The sequence below is a fragment of the Dendrobium catenatum genome, unplaced genomic scaffold (genome assembly GCF_001605985.2).
Source record: "Dendrobium catenatum unplaced genomic scaffold, ASM160598v2 fragScaff_scaffold_1369, whole genome shotgun sequence".
Lineage (NCBI taxonomy): Eukaryota > Viridiplantae > Streptophyta > Magnoliopsida > Asparagales > Orchidaceae > Dendrobium > Dendrobium catenatum.
Genome location: NW_021319831.1, coordinates 306398 through 318111, shown reverse-complemented (window position 1 = coordinate 318111; position 11714 = coordinate 306398). Strand labels below are relative to the sequence as shown.

At 50.2% G+C, this 11714-nt stretch overlaps 1 protein-coding gene across 1 annotated transcript; it reads right to left on the bottom strand.

Moving 5' to 3' along the window:
• Nucleotides 1-9759: 9759 nt before the first annotated feature.
• LOC110104278 lies at nucleotides 9760-10893 on the bottom strand. Its single transcript, XM_020833303.1, has one exon. It carries the CDS (start codon nucleotides 10891-10893, stop codon nucleotides 9760-9762), a length of 1134 nt encoding a protein of 377 aa, XP_020688962.1.
• Between the last annotated feature and the right edge of the window lie 821 nt (nucleotides 10894-11714).

Here is an 11714-nt window from a genome sequence, read left to right as displayed (position 1 = left end):
GTTCCCCCCCAAACCTTGAGCCCACACACCCTTCGGAAGACACTTGGAGAGATCCAGCCGCACACAAACTCGTGCAAATGCACATCGATTCCACATTCTAGTCTGTTCATCCATGAAAAGCGGTTCGCCAATTCCGGCAGCAAGTTTTGCCAAATTGGCTTCGTCCCAGTACTCAAGCGGCAAATTTGGGAGGCGGATCCAAACCGGTGATGTAAACCTCCTCGATGGGCTTGACGCCGCACTAGCGCTCCATTGTTCAACTCCAATGATTTGACCAGCAACATACCAAAGACCTCCGATCAGGACATTATCCCTGGCTTCGACATTATCAAACCAGCAAAGGAAAAAATCCGCCCCCATAGGGGTGATTTGCGTAAGCCCAAGGTGCCCCCATTTGCGTTGTAGCTCCTCCTGGACAACCCAGAATGGTACACGTCATCCCAGCAAGCTACCAACAAGTGCCCGGCTTAATTTTTGGATGTTTCCACGAGCTTTGTCCAGGTCCAACTTCACCAGGCCGTCTCCCCTAAGAAAGTTACTCACATCTTCCTTGAGGTTCAAGGCCACAGGCAAGGCCTTTTTCCAGACATTGGGTACCGGTTTTGAGCTGCCATCCGCATTCCTAGCAGTCCTTCCTCAGTTCTGATTCCCACGACTAGCCGCAGAGGCCAATCCTCGAACACCTTGCGGGCGCACCGTAGCCTCAGGTTGGCCACCGTCCAGAGCAGCATTCCGCCCATCCCAGGGAGCAGGACCTTTCGCTTTGTCCTCACCCCCAGTCGTAGGGCCGTGGCCACTACAAAAATTAGGAGGTAGTTTACCCCCCTCCCCATTACTACCGAGAGTCAATCCAGCATCCTTTTCGCCAACCTTGCATAGATCCTGAATCCGACTTAGTTTACCAAACGTAAACCTTGGAAGTTCAGGCTTCACCGTGGGGTTATCCACCGTCATACCCACCATAGGGGGCAGAACCGCACGAGTCGGCACAACAATCCCACTCTGCGGTCCCCTCGGTCCTCCAGCAACTAAAGCATCAGCTCCAGCCGCGATCACACAGGAAACATCCATAGCATTTCCCATTTCAGTGCTGGCTTTGATCTCCATCAGGAACTCCTCCGCCTCAGGACCCCCCAATATTTCCATTCCCGCACCCGGCACACTGGTGCCCTCATGCTCCATGTCATGGTCAGCCATAACCACCTCCGACGCCTCCCTTCCATCCATAGTACGAGCAGAGGTAACACCATCAGGTGTGGAACTCACCAGACGACCCCCCTGTCCGTCACCCCCATTTCCAGCTAGCGGACCCTTCGGCCCTTCTTCACCTCCCTCCACCATAACGGAGGAGTATGCCACCACCTTGGTGACATTTGCAGTGAGACCCGAGCTCTCCATCTTCGTCCCCTTCGCCTTGACCAGGGATTTAGCATAAACCAGCTCCTTCCTGGCCGCCCCAGTTTCCACTGAGCCATTCAACCTAGACAAAGGAGATCTCACCTCTCCCGTAAGGTCAGTAGAAGAAACCGAGATCAAGTCCCCAGATCTGCTCCCAGCATTACTTTGCCCCCCATCACGCCGACTCGACCTAGTCTCCGCACCCTTTCCCTCCGTAGAACTCCTCCCACCTCCGCTCCGATGAGGATGACGAGGGGAGGCCGTCCTGTTTGGGAGAGAGAGAGAGAGAGAGAGAGAGAGAGAGAGAGAGAGAGAGAGAGAGAGAGAGAGAGAGAGAGAGAGAAGGGAAAGTGGGAGAGGGAGAGAGAGAGAGAGTTGAACTTCTGCATTTGCATTCATCAAAAAACTAATACGAACATGTAAAGTAAAAAAGGCAACATGCCCCTTAAACAAAAGATAAACTACTATCATCCTCAAGAATATCAAAAAATTCTTAAGGAATAACATTATTAACCTCTCCTATATCCCAACAAAAAGATCTATCTATAGCTCTATGAGCACAGAAGTGTGCTGCTCTATTAAACCTCCTGAAAGTATGCACAAACACCACTTGTTGGAATAACTTCATCCAGTTCCATCTATCCCACTCTTCAGACTGTTGTTTCCATAGTTCTCTACATTTAAAATCCTGCATATACTTGATAACACTTTTGTCTCCCTCAATAATCACCCCCTTAAGATCAAACATCCTATCCTCAAGTAACTTGTCAATATAATGCAAAGCCATCATCTCCACACGAGTAGAATCCCAGTGGCTTATACTCCAACCATCTGCCACAATCAATTTCCCATAGCTGTCCCGAATTACCATCCCTATTCCTCCTGCATTTGAACGAAGCAAAGCACAATCCAAATTGATCTTCAACCATCCTGTAGGGGGGGGGGGGGACACCAAGAAGAGGATGAAGACAATCCATAGGATTGAACAGAGTCCCGTTGCTCCAGGTGGAATAATTGACAATTTTGATTCATGCTTTCAAGTATATTAGCTGCCATAAAAACAGGAGAATGGCTTTCCTTCTCATGCTTAATTGCATTCCTGTTCAGCCAACTGTTATAAAAAGTAAGACAGTAAAGATAAATACCAGTATCATTACAATTAGCATTCCTCTCTAACGCCATCTGCAATTCATCAAAAGAAGTTAACCGAGGTGTATAAAATCCCCATCCGTCCAGAATTTCCAATATCTCCAATAGCTGCTTGCACTCAATTGTGATATGACTCAAATCTTCTAACAAACCACATCTAACCGGACAGTTCACATTAACCTCAAAGCCCCGAGCGTGTAACCAGCAATTAGTAGGAACTATGTTTTTGAAAATCCTCCACCAAAACAAACGCTCCCTAGGCCTTAGTCCCACTTTTAAGATTACATAGCTTGGATCATCTTCTTCCAAGAACCTGTATTATAAACCATAGCTGAAACCGTAGAACCAATGGGGATTTTCATCAGCTCAAGTGAATCTTCATCCATATCTTTCCAGATTTTGATTTCCACAATTTTATCAACAAGGGCTTCTCCAAAATACAACAGCAGTTTTTGCACATTCCAATCCCCAGATTGTGTGATCAGTTCCGACACAGAGAGATCTTCAACTGCTGCTATGTCACAAAACGTTGGCCACAACGATATAGCTCTGTCCCAGATCCAAATATGGTTTAGAATGTCAATATTGCTTCCATTAAACACCTTCCATCTAACACAACAGCCCAAACTTACGGCACCATTACATATGAGCTTCCATACAGCCGAGTCTCCACGTTTAAAATCCTCCACCCATGGCCACCCTCCATACTTTTGCTCCATACACTTATGCAACAAACCTGACGGTTTGTTGATATACTCCCATGCAATCCTGGCTCTAAGAGGGCCAACCCAATCAACATTTGCATGAAACCCAAGTCCTCCCATCCTCCTTGGTCTCGAAACCATTTTCCATGATGCATAATGGATACCTTTATGATTAGCATCAGCATCCCGAAGGAAACTTCTGCAAATGTTTTCCACTTCATTTAAAATACCTCTTGGAACTAAAGTATGAGTCACCAAATAAACATAAGAGGGAATCAGAACTGAATTTATCAAAGTGACTCTACCTGCCATAGATAGGTGTCTAACACCCCATGCCAATGTTTTAACCCGAGCTTGCTGCAGCAAAGGGGCAAAATCTTTCGTTGTGAGTCTTCTCAAAGCAAACTTGATACCCAAGTATTCCATTTCTTCAACCTTCCTGCATCTAGTAATTTTTGCAAGTCGAGATCTTGTAGAAGAGGAAGTTGATCTGCTGAACAATATAGCTGATTTACATCTATTAACCTTCTGTCCAGTCCACGAGCAATAGTCCTCCAGAATGGAAGACACCTTCACATTTGGGATTCATGCACCTGCAAAAACTAAAATATCGTCAGCATAAAGAAGGTGGGAGACAGGAGGTCCCCCCTACTTATTGGAACACCCAGCTCCTTGAAGTTCTGATGGATATGTGCAGAGAGCAGCTCAGAACAGAGAATAAACAGATAAGGTGATAATGGGCATCCCTGACGAAACCCACATTCAGCCATGATCCCCTCAGTTAATTGGCCATTTATGAGAATCAAGAATTTAGGATCTTGTACACAGCTCATTACCCAAGAGCTAAATCTGGGGGGAATCCCATATGACTCAGCACCAGCTCCAAAGTTCTCCAACTCATCTTGTCATAAGCCTGCTCCATATCCACTTTCAATGCTAACATCCCTTTAGCTGATTTAGAAACTTTGAACTTATTCATAATTTCTTGTCCCAACAAGCAATGGTTAGAGATTGAACGCCCCTGAACAAAGCCTGTTAAAGGAGTTAACACGCTCGAGGGCGGGTAGGTATCCCATTGCCCCGGCAGCCGAATAAGCACCACCATCACTCTAAGACATGAACAGGGGTAGGGCCGCATTGTTCCTCAAAGGGGACGAAGTCCCCGCCAGTGTCATCTTGAAGGTTCTTCCGCCTCTTGCGGGGTAGAGTGGCAATCGGCCCCAGCTGTAACAACTGTTTCTCCAAGAAAGTCATAGGTGCCTTGGATGGACGCTTAGAAAGATTAACCTCCACGGAGGAAGAGTTATAGGCAGTCCGCTCAGCAGTGAAGACAACTTTGCGGTCCTTAGAATGGTGGCTGCTCGAGTTGACCATCCTATTGGAAACCGCCTCCATTTGCTTGAGTTGATCCCGGTCATCTTGAGATTGCATACCCGGCCTGCTAGGCTGCACATTCAGCCGTGAGGGCTCTGTGGGAGGAGGCAGCGTGCTGTTCCGAGCCTCACCAAGGCGTCCCACGTCAAGAGAAGGCTGCTGGTCAGCCGATTTAGACTTGCCTTTCCTCTTACAGGTCACCAAATTCCAGGTCCCATAGGAGACGTCTTCCGGATCCTCGCAGCAGGGCGGCTCCTCCCGAGGCTGCACCAGCGGGTGTGAAATGGGGACGGTCATGTCCACCTTCTCCGGTTATTTTCTCGATTGCCGATCCTCTTGTTTGGTGGATGGGGGCTGGTTTTGGATCGGAGTCTTCGAGTGGCAGTACCCCCTCTCGTGGCCAATGTATCCACACAATCAAAGCAAAAATTGGTAAGGCCCTCATACTCAACTTTTTGAAAAAGCCGACCATGAATGCCATTGATCCAAATTCCTGGGAGTAGACGTTGGGATAGGTCAATACGGACACAGATCCGAGCGTAAGATGATCTCCCCCAAGTGCCCGTGAGAGAGTCCATCCATAAGGGGTCTCCAATCATATTAGCCATCCGGTTGATGTTTTCAATGTCCCAATACATAAGGGGAAGCTGCGGTAGGCGAACCCAAATAGGTGAGTGCAGTCCATGGAGCGAGTTGGGCGAGGCGTTTGGGGACCATTTGTCCATGCCGATAATGTTTTCGGCCACAATCCAAGGCCCCCCCTAGAGCACAGCATCCCTCGCCTCCGAGCTTTGGAAGAGGCATATGAACGAATTGGGAGCTATGGTGATTAGCTCAAATTCCCCAAAGTGGAACCATCTACGCTTAAGCTCGCTGAGAAGGTAGGGAAAAGCAACGCGTCTCCCCATCACTTTGGCAACGATAGCACGGTCGAGTTTAGCTATGTTACTATGCACCGCATCAGCTTTTAGGTCCATAATCTTACCATCCTTAGCCATGAACGAGTCTTTACTCAATCTGGACAATGGAACAAGTTGCAACTTGTTCCAGGCGAAGGGACTAGAAGGCGAACCACCCCTTGGCAACACCTTTGCCATGACGGGTTGAACCTGAGGGGTAGCAGTAGCCAGAACAGCAGCGGCATTACCACAAACAGTGGAAGGGCATGAAGCTGGGTTAGTCAGATGAGAGACACTTGTATCTAGGGGAGGATCACACCTAGTTCTATCAGCAATTCCCATAGCATCACCTGCAATGAGACCTAAATCCACACCATTTTCGACCAGCTGAGGGCTATCCTGTAGCTCAGAACAATCCGCCCAGGAGGGGGCTTCACGCACTGCCGGACAAACTGCAGCCGCTAAGGCCTGTAGCTGGAGCTCGGCACGGCCGTCCAGATCAGCATCCATGTCCGTGTGAGAGCCCGAGGCCTCCCCTGATTCCTCCATATCGCTGGCCTCACCATCCTCCCGATCGGAAGCAGTCAAGGTCCCCCGCTCAGATCCCGCACTCTCCATTCTTTCGTGCTCCATATCCGAGATGTTGTCACGAGGGGAGCCCATCTCGGAGCTGTTGCGGCTGGCAGCCTTAGGCAGAACCCGAGCACTAGTCCTCGGCGGGGACATTCCGATAGTATTCATTATCAGCTCCCGAACCGCAGCTGGTTTGGCATTTAGCGAAGCAATTCCCGGTGAGAACATCCCGTCGGGCTTAGTGAACTTCGTAACATGCAGCTCTTCAGTAGCAGCCTCCTTGTCCTTGAGAACAACGGCCTTACCCGGGCTTTGGGTGTTCTCCTTGCCCGACCTAGTCGGGACAAAGGGCTTTGGCTCTTTCGCCTCAATAACACCAGGGGGAGCAGCTCCCTTCACCAAGGCAGCCGATTTGGACGAGAAAATCGCCTTACCCTTGGCCGTCGTGGGCTCACCACCAACGGCCTCCTCATCAGCCAGCACAAGCCACCGGTTACCATTCTTCCTCTCCTTCTTGCCGCCGCCTCTTCCTCCATCAAACCCCCCATTTGGAGGAGGTGACCTAAGGCCACCCCCTCTAGCCATCCCAGAGCCTCTCTCTCTAAAACACTCTAGTGAGAGAAAGAAAAGGGATCAAATGAGAGCATAGAGAGAGAGAGAGAGAGAGAGAGAGAGAGAGAGAGAGCTGAACGGGTGCATTTGCATTAATATAACAAAGACTAGTTACATGTGAAGGTAAACCTATGACTGTCGTCCCTTAACAACGACAAAAAGGTTAAGAGGACATTGACAGCATTTTCATCCCAAAAAACAAAATTCTCAGATAAAGCAAAATTGGCACAGAAATCAGCAGGGCGATTACTGTCCCTATGAGTATACCTAAAGATCACTTGTTTAAAATTAAGCAAAAAAGTAAGGTCAGGACCCTCAAAATTGTAATGCGCCTTGTGATGCCAGTCGTGCAGGTGTTGGAGCCATCGAATAGCATTTGAACAGTCCCCCTCAATGACAATACCCTCGAGATCAAACATCCACTCTCGAAGGACCTCCCGGATCGCCGTCACCGCATACACCTCCGCCTGAAAAGCGTCCCAGTGCTCGAACCGCTTCCCAGCCGCCGCGATGAAAGAACTCGCAAAATTCCGAACCACCACCCCGATTCCGGCCAAACAGGACGGCCTCACCGCCGCGTCGACATTGAACTTCAACCAACTTGGAGGAGGGGGGCACCAACACCGAATAGAAGACAGCCCAGAAGGCTGGGGGTAGCTCCATTGCTCCAGAATCGTCCTCAGATGAGTCTGCGGCAGTAACGACAGGACCGTAGCGGCAATAATCGAAGGTGGGCGGGACGTCCCAGTATGCTTCAGATCGTTCCTGGCACGCCACACATGGTAGACTGTGTAACAGTAGATAGTCCCCATGCTTTGATTGGACTCGGCCAGAACAGCCAATCCTCCATCGCCGCCGCGAAGGAGTCAAATTGGGGCAGAGCAAAGCCCCACTTACCTAGGATATTCATCACCTTCCTCAGCATATGGCATTGAGTGATACAATGCTCAATATTTTCCTCCAAGGCGCACCCCCACGGACACAAACGAGTGCTCGAAAGCCCCCTCCGGCAAAGCCACACATTGTTGGGAATAGCATTCCGAAGAAGCCGCCACCAATGAAAATTCTCGCGCGGGTGTAACTTCAGCTTGTGCAGCTAGCCAAAGTCGCAGCCAGGTCCCTGAACTTTGCACCGATACGCTACCGCCGAGAGCGACGAGCCGAAACAAGACTTAGTGAGCTCCGGTGTATCAGACCCCTCCCCAGAATTCGTGTAAATCTCCAAGATGCGTTGCGCCATAATTGGGCCAAAACAGCGAATCACCATTTCCACATTCCACTCCAACGAATCCGTCAAAAGGTTGCAGACACGAGCATCATCCACCTCCTCCACATTGACAAACGTTGGCCACCCTTCAATCTTACGGTCCAGAATCCAGCAATCCTGGAGAATTCTAATGCGACGACCATCCTCGATACGCCATCGAAGAATTGACGACAGAGCATCGGCCCCCTCCCGGATGATTCTCTAAGGAGAGGAGCACCTGGGGGTCTGAGAAAGCTGCCAGAGGTCAGGGCCGTACTTGGTAGTCACGACCTTGTGAAGAAGAGTATTAGGCTCGTTGATAACCGTCCAGGCAAGCCGAGCACGAAGGGGGCCACGCCAAACTGATAAATCATGGAAACCGATCCCCCCTGGTCACGCGATAAGCAGAGTTCACTCCATCCCATATAGTGCATGCCCTTACTATTGGAGTCCTTCTGCCAAAGAAACCTCAGTCCGAGCTTCTCGATAGAGTTGAGCACACCACTCGGCACCTCCGTATGCGCTAGAAGGTACGCAGGGATAATAAGCAGTGCGGAGCGAATCAACAGAGCACGACCTGCATACGAAAGGTGCTTTTTCCCCCAAATATTCGTCTTGTCATGTGCACTCCGAACAACCTTAGCAAAATCCGCCACCTACAGTTTTCGCATAACCAGCGGAATCCCCAAATAGTCGAAATGGTCCACACGGCGGTAACCCACCGCCCTGGCAATCATCCGCTGTTTCCACTTGGGGCAGCGTTTGTTAAAAAGGATCGCCGATTTATCCTTGTTAACGCACTGCCCTGTCCAGCCACCGTAATCCCCAAGGATATTCATAATACGGGCAACATTATGCCTGGAAGCCTCCGCGAACACCAGGATATCGTCCGCATACAGCAGGTGCGAAATTTTCTCGGCATTGGGGACAATGCGGATTCCCAAATGATCACCACGTTGCCTGAACGCCCAAGGTAAGGGGACAACGGGCACCCCTGCCGGAGCCCGCTCAAAGCCTGAATCCAAGGAGACCGAGTGCCGTTAATCACCAGCAAAAAACGAGGCCGCACAATGCACATCATGATCCACTGAATAATGCGGTCAGGGAACCCAAATCGAAACAACACCTGCTGCAGCGTCTCCCAAGCCAGGCAGTCATACGCCTGGGTCATGTCGATCTTCAGCGCCATCATACCCGCACGTTGAAACGAGTGTTGGAATTTTCACATCATCTCCTGCGCAACGAGCCCATGGCTAGAGATGGATCTCCCCGGAACAAAGGCACCCTGTTCTTCGCTAATAATGTTGCCAAGCACAGGCTTAATTCTGTTGATAAGGATCTTAGCCACAACCTTATAGAAGGATTGGCACAAGCTGATGGGTCGAAATTTTGACGGAGTGTCCGCATTTGTCGACTTGGGCAGCAGAACGACCAAGGTGTCCTTCTAGCTTTCACACATAGAATTAGAGCAGAAAAAATGGAGGATAGCACGAGTAATGTCGCATTTAATAATATCCCAGTAGAATTTGAGAAAGGAAACAGTAATACCGTCCATCCCCGGGGCGCGGTTGTTACCCATGCTGAAAATAGCATTTCGGACCTCCAAATCCGAGACATCAACCTCCAGCTCCCTGCGAAGATACTCCGGAACAACCTCATTCTGCTGGAACAGAGGCCAATTATCCAGCCTGACCACTCTGTCTTTCCACTTGAGCCGAAACAAGTCCATAAACTCCTCTTGGATACAGTTCTGCTCAGACGTGCGTTCCCCATCACTGCGCTGAATCTCCAGAATACAGTTCCCTCACCGCCGCGTCGACGCAAATGCGTGGAAGAAATGGGAATTGGAGTCACCCTCCTCGATCCAGCGGGCCTTAGCACGTTGTCTCCACCGCATCGCCAACCTAGCCAGGGTAGAGTTGAGTTCAGCAGCCGCCCGCCGCAATTCAACATCCTGCACAGGGCTAAGCCCCTCTGGGGTGCATTCCAAGAGCTGGAGTTCGCCGATCCGAGCCTCAAGCGACACCTTTAACTCATCCAGCTCCTTCATGCGATTCCGGCTACAAAAGAAAAGCCCACGCAGCGTTCTCGAACACTTACGGTTGAGCACCTCATCCGGCCGACCAAAATCATTCTTCGTCCACAGCTTCTGTACCAGCTTCCACGTAGCAGGGTAAGTTCGCCACGTATCTTCAAAACGGATCCTGCGACAACCAGAACTCGGAGTGACACATGCCAATCTCAACAGCAGGGGGCAATGGTCCGACACAACGCGGAGCATATGCCGAACCAAAGCCAAAGGAGCCAGCTGAATGTCAACGGAGTTCATCAGAACCCGATCGAGTCGCACCCAGATTTTACTATTCCCAGTCTTGTTGTTCGACCAAGTATAGTTCGGGCCAATGAACCCCAAGTCATGAAGGTCATTATCAATCAGAAAGGCCGCCATCTCTTGAGCGCCAACAGGAAAGCCAAATCTTCTGCCTCCCTTCTTCTCACATTGATCCAAACAATAGTTGAAATCCCCGCCCACAATCACCGGGAGTTCATCATCAATACACGAGCTCAGGACTTCCCATAAGCCCCGTCTAGTGTGATAATCCTTGCCGGCGTACACAACCGCCAGACACCACTTCTCACTGGTAGGGAACACCAAGTGCCCCACCAGCGCCTGATCGAACATCCTAACCATCTCAAACTGAATTTTATCATTCCTCCACAACGCAAGCAAACCGCCCGATCTCCCACTAGCATGGAAATGAACAAAGTCCCAACAAGGGCCAATAAGAGCATCCACATCCTTTCTGGACATATCCTCAACCATCGTTTCCACTAAACCAACAAACATTACCTTATTGCTGCACACGATGTTGCGGAGGAAGTGCCCTGTCTGCTTCTTCCGGGCCCCCCGACAATTCCAGAAGATGATGGAAGTCATTGACAAACTAAAGGGGAGGCGTCCCCGCCGCCAGACTAATCGCCCAAGGCTTTCTTCCGCTTGCGTGGGAGTTCCCCATCGGACCTACCCAGACAGAACTCCATACCGGCATCAAAACTATTATTCAACGGCACCACAAGCCCTGCCCCAGCAGCAGTAATGAAGGGCTGAAACGCCCCCGTCCTGGCCTGTCGAAGGGTAGACTTAATCAAGTTGGGAGGAACCTTAACTTTGCTGAAATCTACCTACTTCAGAGGTTTCCCCAGCTGTTTATTGGCTGTATTACTGTTACTACGCATCAAAGGAGTATCTTTCCGACGACGGCGAGGGGGGACCTGGATCCACAGCCCAACGAACTCATCAACCTCAGAAGAGGTGGCCCCCCTTACAGATTTCAGGACAAAAGCATCAGTCGGGAAATTCCGGGGAGCAGAGGCATTGGGGGGTTTAGATGCCACCCCTAGGTTTTCTTCAACGCCCAGGGAGCCATCCATCCCCAAAGCGTTCGACCCATAAAGACCAGCAGAACCATCCTGCACATAAGGAGCCGAAGAATTCAGGCCCGAATGATCCACCTTAGCTGGGGCAGCTCCGTCCTCCGCCCCCTTAGTGAGGGGGGCACGATCACCCGACCGCACCTTGGCATGGCTACTGGGCTCCGGAGCACGCAACGGGCAGACATCCCTACGGTGACCAATCCGCCCACATCCATAACATAATAAACCAATTCCTTCATACTCAACCTTATGATAGAATCGCCCATTCAGGCCATTAATACAAATATCGGCCATCAGCTGCTTGGCCAGATTCATACGAATGCA

What these genes read in the sequence shown, in the direction of transcription:
- LOC110104278 (XM_020833303.1), bottom strand. Translation starts at nt 10,893, where the DNA reads ATGACTTCCATCATCTTCTGGAATTGTCGGGGGGCCCGGAAGAAGCAG.